Source organism: Bemisia tabaci, chromosome 3 (genome assembly GCF_918797505.1).
Source record: "Bemisia tabaci chromosome 3, PGI_BMITA_v3".
Classification (NCBI taxonomy): domain Eukaryota; kingdom Metazoa; phylum Arthropoda; class Insecta; order Hemiptera; family Aleyrodidae; genus Bemisia; species Bemisia tabaci.
In genome coordinates, this window is record NC_092795.1 from 45,161,194 (window position 1) to 45,182,855 (window position 21,662).

General features: G+C 40.4%; 1 protein-coding gene across 3 annotated transcripts in view; it reads right to left on the reverse strand.

The window, feature by feature from the left end:
• The window catches only part of LOC109030646 (organic cation transporter protein), a 29,640-nt gene that overhangs the window by 1,631 nt on the left and 6,347 nt on the right, over nt 1–21,662 (reverse strand). For all 3 annotated transcript variants that reach the window (XM_019041713.2, XM_019041712.2, XM_072298443.1), the window contains exons 3-11: nt 20,795–21,047; nt 18,209–18,380; nt 12,240–12,343; nt 7,472–7,626; nt 6,084–6,252; nt 5,130–5,259; nt 3,223–3,370; nt 2,274–2,456; nt 199–383 (exon numbers count right to left, since the gene is read on the reverse strand). In XM_019041713.2, coding sequence (XP_018897258.2) covers nt 199–383; nt 2,274–2,456; nt 3,223–3,370; nt 5,130–5,259; nt 6,084–6,252; nt 7,472–7,626; nt 12,240–12,343; nt 18,209–18,380; nt 20,795–21,047 — 1,499 coding nt within the window. The remainder of the gene's footprint in view (nt 1–198; nt 384–2,273; nt 2,457–3,222; nt 3,371–5,129; nt 5,260–6,083; nt 6,253–7,471; nt 7,627–12,239; nt 12,344–18,208; nt 18,381–20,794; nt 21,048–21,662) is intronic.

A 21,662-nucleotide genomic window follows, 5' to 3' on the forward strand; every position in this document is an offset into this window, starting at 1 on the left:
TTCCCTTCCTCCGTCCCCAAAATTTGGCTGAAATTACATCTATACCTGAGGGGGGAAAATAATATTAAAATGATAAAATCAATTAAATGTTTCCGGAAATCCGGAACGTTTGGCCAAGTGACGAGCCACCGACTTTGTCCAGAGTTGCTCTTCACCACAGCAAGGTGCACTATCTGCAGCAAAGTTGTCATTGCTTACCACTGATGCAACCAAGAACGGAGCTACGAAAGATCCAACTTGAGCGATCATTAGACTGGATCCCACAGCCGAGTTTCGCTGAGCCGTCGGGAAAAGTTCGGTCGTTTGCAAGATGAGAGAGCCGAAAACTGCGCTCCCTGTAAAGCGACCGAATAGTGCAACCGCTGTCACCCAGTTGACTTGACCTACGTAGAAAGAGGGAGAAGAAAATCATTAGGAGACAAACACAGATGAAGATGATGCTCTGTGACAGTCAAAAATTTTATGTTTGAGGCTGAGGAGTGAAATACGAAACAGGTAAAGAACAGGGCCGGATTAAGGGGGTGGCCACATGGGCCGCGGCCCAGGGCGGCAAATTTAGGGGGCGGCAAATTTTGCAATTTTTTTAAATATAGGTATAAAAAAATCGGATTCAGAAAAAAAATTATCCATGAGAAAAGGGGACGAAATCTCTCTTTCCTGAGAGTAAAGTAATTTCTAATTTTGTTGATTTTCGGTGATACAAGAAATAGCATCTTCAATTAGTAGGGTGAAGAGAGGAACTAAACATGCAATTTGGCCTGAAGCTCAACGCAGAGAGGAAGGATGACGAGGACTTGAGATGAAAAAGACAAGCCCTCGACGCGGCGATCGGCATGTAACACATATTAGCGCCTACAAGACTGCATGAATACTTCACCCATTGCGCCATGCGCCAAACACAGTGCAGTCCGGTCAGGAGCGCGAGCGGTTGGCGTGAAACGCATTGCGCCTACAAGACTGCAGGAATACTTCACACATTGCGCCAAACACAGGGCGATCAGCGTGGCGCAGCGGCGGAAGTTAAAATTATTAAACCACATTTATGTTTGTTCTTTCATTAAGTTTTTGGTTCATTTCTTATAAATGGAGTACCTTGTCCACACAGAGATAGATTTACGGAACTTAACTTGCGAGCAAAGTTCCGTGAAATTTTGCTAGTAGTGTTGACAGGGCTTTCGCAAAAAAATGTATCCAACACGGGTAGGTAAACGGGTCTCATGTACCCCTCCCCCTCCGGCACGTTCACTTAATGGTTTTTTATTGATGTTTCGAGACGAATGAGAAGGGGGCGGCAAAATACAGGCGCCCCATGGGCGGCAAGTAGGTAAATCCGGCCCTGGTAAAGAAAACCCCATCTCAAAGGAACGGAGCCCTGCTCAACCGAAGCATACGAAGCGAGATAAATGTATTTTTGAATAGATAGCTCCCTTGTTGCCTACGCGGCGAATTTGAAGGCGAACCTCAAGTTGAAGGTAGCAGGTAGCTGCCAATAGTTTTTAGCATTGTCGTGGTTTCATCGAACGTTTCTGGAGCGAATACACGTGTTTTTATAAAAAAGAACGCGTTCTTCGATATATCTGTTGCGTCTGTATGCTGAAATTAAAGACGAACTTCAGATGCGGAAAATATTCGCAAATAGATTTACGCTTTGCCTATTAGTTCTCTCAGGCTCAGAGTTTATAAAGCAAGATAAATGTGTTTTCTTGAGATGGATAATTATATGCGGGTCTCTGTATATTTGCTGCCTACGCGTCTAAATTGAAGGAAACGCTCAAAAAGACGACAATAGGTAACTGCCATCTACGCATTGATCATTAACGCTATCAAAGTCTATGGAAAGATATGTTTCCCTTACACTGATTTCCACTAAACTTTTTTTTCTTTTTTCCTATCTGGAAGGAAGAAGACAGGGGAAGAAGAGGGAGAAACGAGAAAGGAGTAAAAAAGTACATATTAAATAATTACGCTGTAAAATAATTTCAGCGAAACATCCAGCCTCGCGACTGGACCTACGACTTCAGTTACGGGCTTTTTGTTATTAGTTTTCTATGTCTGTCCCTCTTCATTCGGCATATCGATATTTTCATCTCGATTTTCGCAGGATCCTACTCACTGGTTGTCTTCCTAAATCAACCGAGGATTTTATAAAACCGAACGATAATAACTGCTGACAGCTGACTTTGTCCATACCATACAGATACGGGACCGCCAATCAGTTACCTGCTCTATTTGATAAAAGATAAATAAATGGCAATATGATGTGTTATACTTACTTCGGTTAAAAAAGAGGATGGACAGTTGAGCCATTCCAGAACAGAAATACAACATCATCGCTGTGGCTTTTCGTCCATAAAGTCGTAAAAGTGGAATGGGTAGAAAATATGAAGGGACTTCACAAACTCCGTTCAAGGCAATGAATAAATATTTGTTCGCTGCAAAATTGTCACCACTCAAAGCTGTGAAAAAATAACATGTAAATTAATTAAATAGAGCGGTTCTTACCGGTAAAAGTTCAATTAAGAATTCTCTAGATTAGCTCAAACCCCCAGCCCTCTCCTCAAATATGCTACCGTCACAATTGCACCGTTGGTAAGGAGGAAACTATAAATTTCTTGTTCCTCCCCCTCCTCCCCCTTTAGAAAATCTTATTGGGGTGTTTCTTAGCTGACCTATAATTATAATGTTGTAAGTATTCTAAAATCGGCAAGTACAAACAAGTGAGGGCTAAATCTTTGATATTTTCTAATTATTCTTCTCCTCGTTTTTGGCCAACGAAATAAAAGAATAATGAATGAAATAAAGTCAGTCATAAAAAAGTACAGGTAAGCAATGTATTTCTTCAAGATAAATTAAAATTTAAATCTCTTAGTTTTTATCGGCAAGTTTACGTTTTCGGGATGTTTTTCATTTATAAGGAGGCCAAAATTGAGGACAAACCACTATCCAACACTGTTACTACTGATGTATAGAAAGTCATTCATGCAGAAAAAAAGATAAAAGATAAAAGAAAAAAAACCAGTAGTAAAATTGATCATGAAAAGTGATTTGTAAGCATATGATGACGCAGCAGAGCTGGCTAGTCGATAAGAGTTGATCATTGATTAGGTTTGCAGATTTAATGCATTTTTACATTGATAATTATTAATTATATGTGCCCATTAGTGTGCAGATACTTCTTGGTTCATCGACATCTATGTTACTATATGTTTACGTAATACTTACCGACCAGATAGTAAGCAAGCGCACTGACTGTCCAGGCGAAATAGCAGACGAGGATCCGCACACAAAGCTCAGCTTCCGAAAAAAGTGATGTGAATTTTTTTATCAAGTCCAAAACATGCTCGTACCACGGCATGTGATCTACCTTTTTCTAAAAATATATTCAAAACATTGCATCAATTTCAATCGATTCAGAAAAAAAAAATAATGATAGGAATATATATTGATGGCTAAAGTGCGAAATCACATATCTCCAATTGCGACGTTGCAGACGTTCCGTCATATTTTACTTTTTGAATGGAAAACTACTCAGTGGCAATTCTTAAAAGAATTTTCTTCTCTGTGCGAAGAAAATTCTGCGAAAAGTTCAAGGAATGATGTCGATGTTTTCTCCTTTTAAAACAATAAAATAGGAGCAGAGATTTTCAAACATAACGGGATACATAGTTGCGGCCTTACAGCGTTAAGCAACACAACATGGAAGTAGAGCGAGGGAAACACGCGCGTTGATGACGGCGCAGAGATACAGCTATTCGTACTTGATGGATGTCCGTGTTGTATCTGTAAAATTGAATGCGCGATGACGTGAGGCTTGAACTTGCATATCTGAAATTTGTATGTACCTACCAGCCCCATACTTCGCGATTAGATATATCTTCGTTGCTCCAAGGCAGGGTTCTCCAGTCCAAGCCTCCAACATATGATTTTTTCCTAGTTTAAAAATATTCGGTACCGGGTGATATCACACATATATTTATGCTCGTGGCTCTAAAACATCTCTCCTTAAGTTGGAAAAAGAGAGTCTGTCGTAATACGCTGCAGATATCAATCTCTCAGACCCTCAAAGTGTCATTAAAAATCGAACGAACTTTAGAAAACAATGAAAAGTCGTCGAAGAAGCAAAAAGAAGCCATAGATTTCCCAGAAATGATTTCATGAACAGGGTCGGATTTAGGGGGTGGTCACATGGGCCGCGGCCCATGGCGGCAAATTTAGGGGGCGGCAAATGTTGTAATTTTTTCAAATGTAGGTATCAAGAAAAAAATCTGATTCAGAATAAAAATTACAAACGAGAAAAGGCGAGAAAATCTCTCATTTCCTGAGAGTTAAAGTATAGTAATTTCTAATTTGTTTGTCTTTCAGTGATACAAGAGATAGCGCCTTTCGTCATTTTAGTTGAGAAAAAAATCAAACACGCAATTTGGCCTGGAGCGGCGCGACGCAGAGAACAATGGTGGCGAGGACGTGAAATGGAAAGGAGAAGCCCTCGGCGCGCCGGTCAGCATAAAACACATATTAGCGCCTACAAGACTGCATGAATACTTCACGCATCGCGTCAAACGTAATGCGGTCAGCAGCGGTTGGCGTGAAACTCATAGTTCCTACAAGACTGCGTGAATACTTCACGCATTGCGTCAAAAACAGTGCGGTCAGCAGCGGTCGCCGTGAAACGTATAGCGCCTACAAGACTGTATGGATACTGCACGCATTGCGCTAAACACAGTGCAGTTGGCGCGGTAGCGGAAATTAAAATCATTAAACCACATTCATGTTTATTCTTTCATAAGTTTTTCGTTCTTTTCTTATAAATGAAAGGCCTCGTCCACACAGAGATAGGTTCACGGAACTTAATTTCGCGCAAAGTTCCGTGAAATTTTGCTAGTGTTGACAGGGCTTTCACAAAAAATGTGTCCACACGAGTAAACGCGTCTAATGCACCCCTACTCCTCCGGCACGTTCACTTGATGGTTTGTATCGATGTGTCAAAACGAATGAGGAGGGGCAGCTAAATACAGGCGGCTCATGGGCGGCAAGTAGGTAAATCTGGCCCTTTTCGAGAATAGAAAAAAATGACAAAGAAAGAGACTGATGGATGTGCCTACATGTCAGTAAAAAGTAAAAAGACTTACTTTATGCGATGTTCGCGAGTCTCTTCGTTTCTTTGGAACGTCTATCGTGTCGTCGATTTTCTTTAAAATGGCCCATGCCTCCTCTTCTCGGCCTTCGGCAAAAAGCCATTTCGGTGACTCTTTGACAAACCTAAATAATTTCAAATAAAAAGTAAAACAGATTCGTAGCTAAAAAATATATTGACCCCAACCCCCACCACTTTGTATATGAAAAGGGATTAGCCATACAATGTACTTTTTCTGGTGTTCAGATAAAACATGCATGTGAGTGGACCAACAAGATCACGAAATTAAATTGTCAGTAAGCAGGTCAAAGCACCCACAAGTAGATACTTTTATACAGATGATTCCAAGATATACTTGCTGAATTTTTACCCATTAATAGGATCAAAACCTACTTCTTACTACGAACAATATCCATTCATTTATTTTTGTTTCATATAGCATCCGTCCGAGAATTTTGCCCGATTTTTATACTTATAAAACTTGGATTTCACACTAATCTTTTCACCATTTATAAGATGTACCTGATGGACATGTATTTCTCAACCCACGATTACTGAGTTTTCGTCTGCACCTATTACGTCAAAAACGTTTTCATGATATTTTATGTGAGATGCTATTGCTTTTGTGTATATTTTGCGGGGGCATTATGATGGGATCTACCCATCAACGAAATAATTAGAGTTAATAGATTTCCGTACGATATGAGAAGTTCCTACTTATCTTGAGACATACTCATAACTGTTTTGAAGCACTTTATCAATTCACATTAAAAACCATTGCATCGCCGTTATGATATCAGTCGAAATATTTTTTAGTTTGAGGATAGCTTATGGTCGAACTAGAGTCTCTATGATGATCGCTGAATAAGGCTGAGCCAGGGGGAGGGGGGGGGGGCGCAGCTTACCGCGCCCCGGAACATCGACCGAGGTACCAACTCCTGTAACTTACCAACAGTCCACTATCAGCAGAAACATAAAGGCGGACAGGTACAGCTGGAGCGTCCTCCAATATCTGTTGAAATAAGCAACAGTTGCTAAAATAATCATCCCGATAGGGTATGAAACGTTTGTCAATGTCCCCATCATCGTTCGGGCATTACCTGTGGTCGTCTCTGTCACTGAAATTGATAAAACACAATATCACACACGATAGAGAATGATTGAATTTTTGCGAGGGAGGGAGCTCTACTCTCACGTGCTAAGGAAAAAACGCCGCATGAACCTTCGGGCGTTGCCAAATTTCCTCGAATAAAACACGAATTTCCTGGTAAACTTATAAATATTTTCCCTCTAACTTTTCAGATAATTTTGTGCGTAATTTCACCTGAAGTTCCTGAAAATTTCAGGGAAAAATATTCATGACTTTCCTCAAATATAAACATTTTATCTAAGACAATTTGGCAACTGTCGAATTTTCATACGGCGTTCTTCCTTGGCACAGCAGTACTGGTGTACGGAGTACTATCTGCGAATTGAGATTTTGATTGGGTAGATATGTGGAAATGGTTGCTCCCATCACGTACTGCCGCGTTAAGTAAAAACGCCGGATGAGCAATCAAATGTTGCCAACTTTCCTCTCAGAAATTACTTATTTTTGAAAAAAGTTATTAATATTTTTCTTTGAAATTTTCAGACTTGATACATCAAATTACGAACGAAATCCTCTGAAAAAGCGGAAGAGAAATATTTACAAATTTTCCTGAAAATTCGCGATTTATAACAGGAAATTTAGCAACGCCTGATGGTTCTTACGGCGTTTTCTCATGGCACGGCAGCATATGGTTGAAGTGCTCCTCTACTACGGGCTACGGCCCCAACTGCGAGACCTCAGTTGATTTCAGAGAGAAAAAAAAGAAGAAAAAAAACAGAGGAGTCATAGTTTTCCCCGCAAAATTTTAAAAGGAGTATGTAATTGATCCATCGATAAGCCCGTTGCGTGCAAGTTCATTAAATGGACGTAACTAGGAATAAACTAAAATAGATTCGGAAAAACCTGGCTGTCAAGTAGACATCCTCTCAGTGGCAAGAGTCAGAGCAGGGTCTTCAGATGTTCTAAGTGTTTACATCCTGAATTTTTTTACCACTATATTAGGCAACGATTCAAAGATAGGACCTTGCCAGACTTGGCTAAATCAAAATTGCGGAATTGTCGGCGATCGCGAATTGCACGTGGCAATTGCGTCAAATCAGTCATGTCAAGAAATGTTTGTCGTTACTTGTCGATTCGTGAGAGCATGTAATAAAATGCCTAGATTTTAAAAGTTTTAAACATTTTAAAAGCTTGCATCTTGATTTCTGAGAAATTTTCTCGTAAAAGGGCACGTTTGACTTACTTACAAATAGTGAAAACCGACTCGTAAGCTCCCGATCCAGCCATACCTATGGCCAGACGAGACAACAGGAACATCGCGAATGAGTGAGTGAGTGACGAAGCTGGTATCGCCACGAGGTACACGCAGCTAGCCCAGAAAAAGCTTGTCTTCCGACCATACCTTAAAACACAAGAATCATTTCCCGGATTTAGGTCTGATGGATCTGTTTCTAGCAGACCCATTCATCGGTTTCGAGACGAGGACATGTGACGGTCCTCATGCGATAATGTGTATTCTCGCATAATGCACTTAGTATGACACGTGTTGCGGTGTCAACATGTCGAACGAACACTTGTCTGATAGAAAGAGCCTCTCCGTTAGCCGTCATTTGGTACTTCATGGTAAAAAAAAAAAAAAAAAAAAAAAAAAAAAAAAAAAAAAAAAAAAAACTTCCTCATAATGGAGAATTTGCATGCACATTTTTTATTGCTTCATCTAAAAGTGCTTAAAGAGCTGATTTCACAGTATTTTTTATAATTTTTTTCTGATTTGAGAAATAGTACAGAAATTGATTTAAAAGTGTGAAAATGCACCGCCTATAGTCACGGCATCTTCCCATTTCCCATTTAAACACATGTATTTTGGCAGATTAGATCATTTCGTCATATCTTCCCTCGTAAAAATTGGCGATAGGAGCTGCGTTTCAAAATACCATAGGAGTTCTTACAGCTGACTAAAGAAGGCTATTGAAAATCATTTAGCTGGCTGTAGAAAGCGGAGCAAATCATATAGCCAGGCTATACGAAGCTATAAAAAGTACTAGGGGGCCCTGCCCCTGACCGCTACGCGGCCCAACCCCCGGGAGGGCGCCTCGAGCCCTCAGGCCCGCTTCGCGGGTCCTATACGCATATGTATAGGCAAAAATGTTCTTCCATTCTAATACACCATTTTGTGTTCGAGCTGCATCGATTTCAAAATTTTTGACTTAACACTCAGATTTGTAAATGATGAGGAATACCTGGATGTACATAATTTCACAGTCCACTTACTGGAGAAATTTCCATTTATTATGTTATTTTTAAATACTTAATTTAAAAAAAAAAAAAAAAAAATCAGATTTCGACCGTTAATGAGTTAATAATATTTGGTCCGTCCCGACGCGACGCAGCGCCTGCCCTCTCACTTTGTATCTGCTGTTTATCTGCTGTAAATATTAATAGAAATTCAGCAATCAAGTAAATTGACCAATGCCACAAATCGAAGCCGGAAGAATGCAGGAAAAATTGAGTTAAACCTTATACCTTGGACTTTGAACCTTGAACCCTGAGCGATGCACCGTTCCTCAACTCTTCGAATGAGGAGCCCTTCACGAGCTTTTCCATTGTTTTATTGTTTATTCAAGTTACTCAGGTAGAATCCCACACCTTAATGTTTCTAGCGGAAACGACATATCTCTCAAGCTATTAACATTGGACTTAAGTGATATGAGCTTTAAAAGCTCTACAACATTAAAAGTTCGGGGTTTCATAATTTTTTGCACATCTACATCTACTACAGATGACATACATGTAAAGATCATCCTTATCGGTCCGGCAGCTCGTCAGAAATAGTGCTTCCAAGATTTTGCTTGTAGCTGTATAATATAGATGCACATCTACATCTACTGCAGATGACATACATGTAAAGATCATCCTTATCGGTCCGGCAGCTCGTCAGAAATAGTGCTTCCAAGATTTTGCTTGTAGCTGTATAATATAGATGCACATCTACATCTACTGCAGATGACATACATGTAAAGATCATCCTTATCGGTCCGGCAGCTCGTCAGAAATAGTGCTTCCAAGATTTTGCTTGTAGCTGTATAATATAGATACAGTCGGGCTATAGTTCCTATCGCCGGGCTTTACACTTTATCGCCATTGGCTATAAAAGGCTATTAGAAAGTGTGTAGAAATTCGTGTGCTTTGGAAATCATCAAGTTTGATACGGAACTACCTTAATATTTACAAAACACACATTATATTTTCCTTTAAAACATATTTTTTTCATCAATTAAAATGAGAATAATCCATGCAGAGTGTGCAAACATTTCAAAATCAGTGGTTGAAAAACGCTGACTCCGCGAGATTAAATTTTAGAGCTTAACACAAAGCGGAGCGGCGACGCACTGGCGCCTACAAACCTAACAGGGATACTTCACGCATTGCGCAATGCGTGAAGTATCCCTGTTAGGTTTGTAGGCGCCAATGCGCGTTTCGAGCTCTCTGCCCGCCCGCCGCGCCGCGCGCCGCAGCGTGCCACGGCGTCTGGAGCAACTATTTCACACCAGAGGTATTGCACAGTATCATAAGAAATTGAAGGCGCTCCAACATATTAAGAATGACAGGCATCCTTCAAAAATACGGAGCTTTCCTCGCAAAATAAATCAAGATACTACGGCGAAAAAAGAGAGCGGTAGTCCAAAAACTCACTAAGTCCTAGTATCCGTATTTAGTAACGTTTAGCATAAACTTTATCGTCTGGCTGTTGCTTAATCGCCACTGGCTATAAAAGGCTATAAGAAATTGTACAGCCGGCTACATAAGATGTTGGAAATCTTACAGCTGGTTTTAGGTCTACGGTATTTTGGAACACAGATTCTACTGCCAATTTTTACCAGGGTTTTTCAATAACTGTTCAATTCATGACCAATGGTATCTTTGTGTTCAGTTCACTCAGTAGTTTCCACTTAAACCCGAAATTCATCCAATTTCAGACACCTGCAAGTTTTATATTCGAAAATTTGAAGACAGCGAGCTCAGCTAGAGTTGACTTGCCGATGAACTCAAATTTATGAAGATCATCCCGATGGTTTGTAAATGTAACTCGGACGACTGTAATGAAAATTTGGAGTTTACAAGAGCTCGTGCGAAGGTTCTTAACAGATGAGGAAACAAAACTGTGATAGGGTTGCATACTCATTCTTTTGAAGGCAATATTACACCTTGCGTCTGATCATGAGTGAGTCTTTGCCGCAATTGAATGACTTCCCGTTTTTACACCGGGGTATTGCATCTTATTATTCTTTACCCTGTTATGGCGCTAAGTTCATTTACTTCCTTACAATTTCTGAAGCTTTGCTGTATGTAAGAGAGTGCATAAAGTGACGTGATAAGAAGCCCACTAAGAACATGAAAAGACTGTATTTACATTCCTTGTAAGATTTTAATTCAGTATCTAATTCATGCAAATCCGCTACGAGATAAATCACTCGTCTAGACAACCGAATCCGCCCGACTGTCAAAGGAGGTGGGAATGAAAACAAAGAAAGAACGTATCTCTCAGCATTAAAGGCAAATTGAATGAGTTGTAAATCGGAAACTATCACACGGAGTTCCGACAAACAGACATTTATGTTTAGGTAATTATTTATGACGATCCTAGAATCAGGTATAATTAAGGACGTTATGCATTGAAAGAAGTGTTTACAATTGAAGAAAATTTGTTTCAAAAATGCTAACTCATGCTACTATAATTACGGAAGGTGGGTCATTGAAATCCAGGGAGTCACAGGGCCAAATTGAGTGAGCGCCGGTTTCAGATAATTCGTCCTTTTTCGCTGTATACGCAGAAGAGAGATATATTCCCTGTTCCGCGCTTTTATCAAAGAGGACAAGTTATCTGGGACGAGAGATTTTTATCATGGGTCCTGAACAGTGACTTTTCAGGCTGCCAAGTAGTGTTCGAAACTCACAGGCGCCATCGCGCCAAATGCGCCTAAAAAATCGGCCATGGCGCCTATAAAATGAAGGCTCTGCGCCAACTTGGCCCCTAAAAATTGCCCTCTAAAAATCTGAATTTGCATAGGTATCAGGTGATTATTCGAAATTTTCAGGACTACAAGTGGAAGCTATTTCTATTCTTCACGATTTTATCCTTTGTGCTTTTGTCTCTCCTAAGTTACAGCTACTTACTAGTTTTGTTACGAAAACATCTTGCGTCTAACTTTTCGCTAAATGCGCCGTAATATGTGGGCAAAAAGTCAATTTGGCCCCTAAAAAATCTTCAATGGCGCCTTAAAATCGGGCTTGATGCGCCACTTGGCTCCTAAAACTCAAAGGTGAGTTTTGAACACTGCTGCCAAGAAACGACTATAGTGCATGATCAGCCAAAATTCCGTAAAATTTCTCTCCCTTCTCTTTTTTTTATACACTTGTCTAGTTCGTTCTATATCTCTACCATCAAGTTAAAAGCTTGACAAACTATTCGACATGCATCACACTCCCATCCCGAATCGAGCAAAAAATTGCGAGAGGATATATTTTTTTAAAAGGGACTGTTTATGTAGAATGAAAAAGTCATGGTGAAATTGCTGTCGTGGTCTTCATTCTTCTCTGTCTCGCCGGAGCCACGCCCTCTTCTTTTTATCTCTAAGAATTAACGCAGCTTAGTCGAAAAGTATGTGCGGAATCGCGTCAATTAGAGACGGTTTGTTACGAACTGAATCTTCTCCTGCACTTCTCAGAATTAAAAATTTTATTACAAGCACCTCAGATGTTAATCAAAAATAAAAATTAAATTAATTGATCAAGTAAGAAAACGTAAATTCTAACTGTCCTTGCAATTATTTTCATCGGCTGGAGAAAAAAACCCGACAAATCACCGAATCATAAAAAAGAAAGGAATATTTGAATAACCTTGAATTCGAGCTTAATAAATTCGTTTAAAGATCGAATAAATTAAAAGGGTTTTTTCTTCAGTTTCTCAATTTTTCATGAATCATTGTCAGCCTAATTTGACAAAAATGAACTTACTTGTCTGCCACGCAACCGAAGAACAGAGCTCCGAAAAATTTTCCCACTGCAAAGATCCCTTGCACGGATGGTTTTAATACCGCTCTATCGCATACTAAATCCCACTGTAAATGAGGCAAAACAATCAATATTATAATCTTAAAATGGATTTGAACATCACGAATTTGAACAAATAGACCATCATTGAAGACAGACAGATAAGCGAAAAGGTACATTATGAACATTGCTGAGTGATTGAAAAATAGCTATATTATCATATATTTAGTTATATATATATATATAGAGTCGCTTTATAACGCACTCTGGCGTTCTACGACACCCAAACGCCACATATGCCTGTCTTCCCAGAGGTTATCGGGCAACTGACACCGCAACATCTCTTCGTCAACGCCCTGCCGCCAACCCTTTACGGGACGTCCCCGTCGCCTCTTCCCAGGTGGTACCCAATCCAAAACTTGTTTGGGCAACCTCTCCTCCGACATTCTTTGCACATGTCCATACCAGCATAACTGCCTGGACATGACGTCGTGCACGATATCTTTCTCAACCTTCATCACCTGGCGAATTCTCTCATTACGGACACGGTCCCGTCTCGAAATGCCGGCAGATCGCCGCCAAAAATCCATTTCAGTTGCCCTCAACATTTCTTGCGTTCTTTTCGTCAAAGGCCACACTTCACTACCATAGAGCAAGATACTTTTAACGATGGCATCATATATCCGGTGCTTGTTTGCCTTTGAGATGCTTTGATCCCAGAGCACCCCGTTCAGCATCGCAATGGCTCTCCTGCCCTGGATGATCCTGTCCTTAATTGCTCTATCCATCCTTCCATCCTGATCGAGCCAAACACCGAGATACTTATACTCGTCACACTCTTCGATGCGCCGTCCATCCTCAAGCTCTATGCTTTGCCGTTGATGCGCTGCTCCCACGACCAGCTTCTCTGTCTTGGACACACTAACGTCCATGCCCCATTTCCGATATTCTTCGACCAACTTCCGCGTCATGTAATCTGCATCTTCCTCATCTTGAGCTACAACGATCTGGTCATCGGCAAAGCATAGAGTATAAAGGGTCTGCCCATCAACGAGTGGAACGCCCATTCCCGCAACCTTATTTTTCCATTCCTTTAAAACGTGCTCTAGGTATACCTTAAATAGTGTTGGTGACAAGCAGCAGCCTTGTTTTAGCCCTTTTGTGACGAAAAAACCTCCGGACAACTCTCCACGACATTTAATTCTTGCTATCGTCCCGTTATAAAATGATTTAATTGCCCCCACAAGTCCTTTGCTAAAACCCCTTTTTTCCAAGGCTTCCCAAAGCTTCACTAACGGCACGCTGTCATAAGCTTTCTGAAGATCCACAAACACCAAGTGCAGCTCCTGGCTGACCGCCCTTTTCTTCTCGATGACCTGGGTAATGGTGAACAGATGGTCGACGGTAGACCTACCGGCTCTAAAACCAGCCTGTTCTTCGGCTTCCTGGCCGCTCCAAAACTCTTCGACCTTTGCCTTGAGAATTTTACCATAGACCTTGCTCAAGGTTCCTGTGACCGATATACCTCTGTAATTATCGCAATCTTGTTTACTACCTTTCTTATGACTGGGAGTAATCCAAGATTCCTTCCAATCCTTTGGTATTTCGGAACCATGCAAACAGTCTTGCATGAGTTTCCTCAGATGTTCAAATAGTTTACCGGTGCCACATTTTATCAACTCCGCCGGTATACCCCCAGGTCCAGGAGCTCTGCGAGTTTTCAGCTCCCTCACAGCCTTCACTACATCTTGGAGCTGGATCTCCACGTTGGAATCTTCTTTAGTGCTTATGACTCCGCCTTGAAACTCGGGTCGCCTCTCCGTTAATAAATCTTTAAAATAGTCCTCCATCTTGTCAATTGGTATCGGAGATATGATGTCGCGCATTTTATTTCGTCGCAACCCTTTGATCACTTTCCAGCCTTCCGTACTTTTCCGGCCTCCAAGGTAGGTATTTATCTTCATACAGCTTTCTTCCCAAGCCTCATTCTTCTTCCGAGTGATGACCCGACGGACCCTTGCTTGAGCCTGTTTGTACATGATTTTATCATCCAACTTTTGAGAAGAGAGAAACTGATGATACCTATTCCTTTTCACATTTATTTCCTCCTCTACCTCCGCATCCCACCAGTACGGTTTTTGATTATCATTTTTTGGATCAGAAACCCCCAGGGCCTCCGCTGCCGCCGAGTGAACGCAATTCTTGATAAACTCATACCGCTCTTCCGTACTGCCATCGCACGCATCTCCTAACTTTTCATCCAGGCGCTTTGCGTACAGAGCCTTGACACTCGGGTGCTTTAGGCTATCGATGTTATACTGAACTTGATGTACGCGTTGTCGCTCCGGTTGTTGATTGTCGCCTTGATCGTTCTGCGACACACGAGCGGGAAAGGCTACATCCGCTCTGAGGAAATAGTGGTCACTACCGCAGGAGAGTCCTCTACATACTCTCACCTGCTGGATCTTAAGGTTTGTTACCTGTTTAACGAGCACGTAGTCAATGATGGATCTTAAGCCGCGAGTAGGTTGGACCCAAGTATATTTGTGAATATCCTTGTGTTGGTAGAACCCGTTCAACACTTTTAGTTCCCTCTGCTCGCAAACGTCGATAATGCGGCTTCCGTTGTCGTTCACCGTAACTTCACCGAACGGGCCGACGACTTTACTGTTCACCCGGGATCCCGTTCTACCGTTTAGATCTCCCAACACAAGGACTTCCCTCCCAGGTCCTACCTTCACTACCTCCTCGTCTAGTTCTTCAAAAAACTGATCCTTAAGTGCAATGGTAGCATCATCATTGACCCCGTATACTCCCAAAACAATGACTCTGTGACCGTGCAATGTTAGGTTCATCTTAATCATGCGAGCGTTGATGGCCTCCCAGTTCTTAATATTTTTTCGAAATTTTTTGCGGATCAGAATTGCGACACCCTGTTGTGCACGCTGATGTTTCGGCACTCCACTGTAGAATAAATCGTAGTCCCCAAGGCTCTCTGATCCGTGGCCTTTTTTCTTTGTTTCCGTTATTACCGCCACGTCGATCCCGTTGTTCTTTATCTCCGATACCACTTCCGTCAGTTTCTTGGAAATGCCTTGCACATTCCAAGTACCAAAAGCGAGTGTCGTTTTCCGTAATCTAAGTCGAAGAGTCCGTTTGTTTCCATGATTACCGAGGCATATGTTATTGGGTTTTTTGACATTGTACATTTTTTCCAAGGATCGGGGAGTCAGCCCGATGCCCCAACCCCCAACCTGGAGGACCAGGGTTTGATTTCGGAGTTTCCTCTCCTAGACAGGTTGCTTTCACCACAGCTAAGAGCCCTGTCTACCCACCCCCTTTGAGGCAGGGGCTACCAGCTGGGGTCCGCAGGATTGCTAAACCTGTGACAGTATAGTCCCCCATACGGAAATATATTTAGTTATACTTTTTATTTTTATGAATGTGCGAACCTACAACGTAAACTAGAATAAAAACATATTAATGATCGGAACCTTAAAAATATCCTCTCTTTTGTTGATCCTAGAGTTACGCATAACTATTTGCACCAGCGTCAGTGGGCTCTAAATTTTTCGATGCTCGTGTTACTGAGGTGAAATTTGACATAATATGAAGTATTAAAGAGTATCATGATTTGGAGAAGGATTCACACACATTGCTATACATCCGTCATGAGCTTTGAATGAGACTGGAAGAATGGATGAATGGATGCATATGACTTTTTCCTTAATTCACCAAACTATTCGAGGATTTGAACAAATTTGACATTCAGAGAGCCAAAAATGAAAGGAATGCACTTAGGACATGAGGAAAAATATCGATGGACGGAGGAAGAGTAAATTCAAAGGCACCCATCAGAGAGGACTTTTTTGTGTGCTGCCTTTACAAATAATGCATATTAAGACGGAAGGAAGAAGTACATTTAATTGCTTAATTCCTGCGAGAGTGTGTGCAGGTTGGATTCAAGAACTGGCGATCTTGATATTGTCCTTTCGAGCGAATTTTTTATTTCATTTTTTGCGCACTAGGTCACATCTCATCGGATGAGCCGTATTAATCAGTGGCGTGGCGTGCTTTGCGATATATCGATTGATACGCCACTCAATCCTATGAAAAAAGATCGATTATTAGGGTGTTCGCTACGAACACCTAGTAATCGATTCTTTACCATAACTTCAAATGGCGAGATATCGATAATCGATCATTCACGCCACGCCACTAGTATTAATATTTTTTCTCAACGAAGTTTTGCGTTTCCGTCCTACCAGATCGACAGAAGAAGTGACACAAAGAAACCATCGGCACTTTATTACTTCAGGGCGTTTCCTCCAAAATTCATCCGTCCTTCTGATGAGTTATTTGCGCGAGAGGCTGTTCGGTGTTACATGATTAAATTCAATCGGAAGTACTCATATTTCTACAGAGAATTCTTTTTTAAGGGACTGTAAAAATGTTTGGCCTTTTTTTCATTTGCACAGGGACAAATAAACTATGTTTCGTCCTTTATTTGACAGAAAACATGAAGTTTTACCGTATGGGACGGAAAGGTACAACTTATCGATTGCATATTACGAAAATAAATTTATCCATTAAATTTTCTCAGCAAAAGGACCAAGTAATTACCTATCTTAAAAAATATTCCTACGCAATTTACTATGTATGTAAAATGGTCACGTCTTATTCCTTGATTAATGATCAGAATTTATTTTTTCGCCTTCATATTTGGGTTTAAAGTTCTTTAAGTTATGAGCCAATATACCTAATTTTTAAACTTCGAGAAAATTTTTCTCCCGATCATAAAAATGTTTCTTAAGCTCTTTCATCCGTGGCACCCATGGACACATACTTGTTTTTTTTTTTAAGGGGGGGGGGGTTAGAATTCAGTAATTTGTTTCATACCTTATAGAAAATGTTGCAAATTTTTTACCAGGAATAAAAATATGAAGATAACTTCAGCGGGTCTATAATACATGCGACCGAGAATACTTCAAATTTCTAGGGGTTTCCTATTTCCTCAATAGCCCTTTAAGTGTGTCGATGCATTTCTCTCCAGTTATACTTATCCACCATTTGAAATTTTTAACCCGTGGCTTGCAACCAGATTTCAAGGAGCTCACCGCCTAGTTATGCACGAGAATCGTGATTTGAGGACATTGCTCTGAAATTCCCAGAGGCTGATTCCAGGATGAAAAGCAGTCTTTAAATATGCCACTTTTAAAACATAACTCGGCAACACGGATTTTACGTGACTCACTACGGTGACAGTCTCGCTCACGCTGTTTGACTTTGCAAATAATATTAGTTTCAGCATTTTCAACGGCAAGAACTCAAGTCCAAGTTTCTGATTGGACTAGAGTATTGTTGCAATTTGTATTTTTGATCGTGCGTGGGAGAAAGGGTCCCTTACATACGGGACAATTTTCTGGGAAGTTACAAATAACATGGAATCTCGCCTACCTTCTTTCGAAATATGAGAGAATTTTAGCAAAATTGTATCTGACGTAATTAATATTTTTTTTATAATTGTTATTTTGAAATAAGTAAATTTTTGATACGTCTTTTAAAATAATTTTTTTCTTAAATTTTTTTCATTCAATTTTTTCGCCTACTGATTATTTTTTATTTTTTGTGTGTGGTGTGAAGAGCGGCCCTTTGTCCTGTAATCCGGTTCACTGGGAAGTTTTGCTAAATGCATCTTTGGCATATCTTGCACTGAACCAATGTTAGTTTCCTACTCATATTTTAAAGTTGCTAGAGCGGATTTTGCGTAATCACTAACTAATTCTTAATATGTTCGAATTGATCAGTTACGTCACCTCTCATGAAAGAATACATCTGGGGGCAGTATTCTAAAATATATCATATTTCATGCTAGCATATTAACTTTAAAGCAATTCAACGTTGGAATGTATGTAAATGACGAAACTACGTACTTCGGATTCTATGGATTTTCCTTTTTCTGAATCCAGGAACGATCGTTTTAAGCATTGTTTGACAGGTGGTAGAGGTGCAATTATAGCACTTGCAGCATTGTAGCCCATCGCTGCTATCTCTGTGTAGTTCCAATCATAGTAGCCACAGCTCCGTAATATGTCTTTTGAATCCCTGAAACGTACATTAGTGACATTATTTGTCGTTTCCCTCACGAAGGAATGTAACTACATTTCAATACTGCCTAATATTTCCTCGAAAATTGCATTTTTACGAGAAGAATCCTGGGAACTTCTACAAGAGAATAATTTATTTTTTTCCCTGATCTCGTTCAAAAGTTAGAAAAACTTTAGACCATAATAATTTTACGGTTACATTCCCTGGTAAAAATGGGCGATAAGAGCTGCGTTTCAAAATGCCATAGGAATTTTTATAGCCGGCTAAAGAAGGCTACAGAAAATCATATAGCTGGCTGTAGAATGCGGAGAAAATCATACGGCCGGGCTATACGAAGCGATAAAAAATTATGCAGCCGGGCTATAGTTCCAATAGCCGAGCTTCACACTTTATCGCCTGGCTGTTGCTTTTTCGCCATCGATTATAAAAGGCTACAAGAAATTGTGTAGAAATTCGTGTGCTTTGGAAATCATTAAGTTTGAGACGGAACCACCTTAATATTTACAAAACACACATTATATTTTCCTTTAATACATATTTATTTTCATCAATTAAAATGAGAATAATTCATACAGGATGTGACTGAACGCTGACTCCACGAGATTAAATATTAGAGCCCAAAACAAAGCGGAGCGGCAACGAACTGGCGCTTACAAACCTAACAGGATACTTCACGCATTGCGCAACGCGTGAAGTATCCCTGTTAGGTTTGAAGGCGCCAATAATGCGCGGTTCGCGCTGGCTGCCCGCCTGCCGCGCCGCAGCGTCGGCAGCGTGCCACGGCGCTTGAAACAACTATTTCACACCAGAGGTATTGCACAGTATCATACGAAACTGAAGGTGCTCTAATATATTAGGAATGGCAGGCATCGATCAAAAGTACGGAGCTTTCCTCGCAAAATAAATCAAGATACTACGGCAAAAAAAGAGAGCGGTAGTCCAAAAACTCACTAAGTCCTAGCATCCGTAATTAGTGACGTTTAGCATACACTTTATCGCCTGGCTGTTGCTTAATCGCCATCAGCTATAAAAGGCTATAAGACATTGTTTAGCCGGCTATAGGAGCTATTGGAAATCTTACAGCCGGCTGTAGGTTAGGTCAATGGTATTTTGGAACACAGATTCTACTGCCAATTTTTACCAGGGTTCTAGTAAAAAAAATTAATGTTTGAGTCAAATTGGCCACCTTGGAGTGGAGTTAAGTTACTTCTTTTGGGAAACGACGTATTAACACTGTGTAGAAGCGCACAATGTTCGTCTCCAATTCCGGGTAATAAAAATCAAGTATTATAATTTTTTTAAGTATCCAAAAGCGGATTTATATTTTTAGCACCTGCACTGGAAATATAACTTAAAAAAATGTTGTAGGATTTATTGATGGATATGACTGATCTGCTTAAGGCCACTCATTTGAGCAACATTCAGCAACAATACCGTGCTACGGAAAAACACCGTATGAGCTCTCAGGCGTTGCCATACTTTCTAAGATAAAAAAAATTTACCGGGAAAATTTTTGGATATTTCCCTTCAAATTTTTCCGACAGTTTCGTTTATATTTTGATTTAAAATATGTGAAAACACCAAGGGAAAATATTCATTACTTTCCTCTAAAATAAATCTTTCGTCGGGGAAAATGTGGTAACATTTGAATGCTCATATGGTGTTCTTCCTTAGTACTGCAAAATAAGGAGCAACTATATCTGGTTAATTTTAGGAACAGTAAAAGGTGGCATTAGTTTCCCCATGCCGATATGCGCTTTTATGGATGAGCAAGAAATGTCAGTTCCACATTGCAAAGGGCAATCTCCTTGTGATATCAGGACTTACAATCATACTGCCGTGCTAAGGAAGAACGCCGTATGAACCTTCAGGCGTCGCCAAATTTCCTCTGATAACACACGAATTTCCTGGTAAACCTAAGAATATTTCTCCTCCAATTTTTCTGATAATTTTGCTCGGAATTCCACCAAAAAGTCCTAAAAATTTCAAGGAAAAACACTCATAACTTTTCTCAAAAATGAACATTTTATCGAAGGGAACTTGGCCACTCTCGAATATTCATACGGCGTTCTTCCTTATAGCACGGAAGCATAAGTGTGAGAGACAAAGAGGAAAAGCGCCCTCACCGATGCCCGTTTTCGGTGTTTTTCTTGACTATGTTATCAAAATTTTTGTCATAATAACAACTTTCCCAATTGAAAGGTACTTATCAGGTACTATTTTAGATTTTTAACCATTTTTATTTTAATTTATCCAACTGAGGATGGCTGAATTTTCAGCCGAAACGTTTTGGTTTTGTGTATGTGAAATTTTAGCCTTGTTACCCGCTTTTTAAATTGTTTTTTATTGTATATCTTGTCACGGGCTGCAGAGCATCTATCATACTTCAAAGAGGAAAAGAAGGCACAAACCTGGGAACCGTGAAATTTCTAATCTCGGCGGGAGTCCAACCGGCATTTTCGAGTTGGGGTATGGTGCACCAGTGTTCCGGTGTGCCCGTGAAGAAGACGTACACCGAGATATGGATGGAGTTGAGGATTCCCGGCATCGAAACGAGGAGGAAGAAAGTGAAGAGCCATACCTTCTTGTTCCGATTGATCGATTCCAAAGCCTTGTCGAATTCGTGGCTCGGGTTTTGCTCGCCGAAAATTGATAATTTCTCATCTGGCACCAGAAAATGTTGAATCAAGATCTGCACCTACCAGTAGTTCAGTGGCGAGGCGTGAATGGTCGATTTTCGAGATATCCCCAGTTGGAGTAATGGTAAAGAATCGATTATGAAGGTGTTCTTTGCGAACCCCCTGTTTATTGATCCCTTTTTCCTGTATGTTTCAATGGCAAATAAATCGATATATCGCAAAGCACGCCACGCCACTGCAGTAGTTTCCTAATCTTATCGTAAAAAATTGGACTACCATCACAGTGCAATTGAACCGATTTATTCCAAATCGCGTAAGCGCAAATATCTATTTTAGTGGTAGAGGGATTGTTTTTCCTTTGTTTTCTCTGGTACGATCAGTCATGTCTGATTTCAAAATAGCCCTCTGAAACAGTATACGTTTTTCGGAATTCGAAGATTGTCAACAAAGCGAATAAAACGAGTTTTCTTGGTTTTATTGCATTTGCAATTTTGGCGCTTACGTGATTTGGAAAATAATCGCTTCTGTTGTTTGAAACCACGACAACTTGGATTAAAACCACATTGCGACTGTAGCAACTCTGCATCTATTTTCATTCTGAAAAGGGACTGCTTACATCCCGCAATAAGGAACCGATATT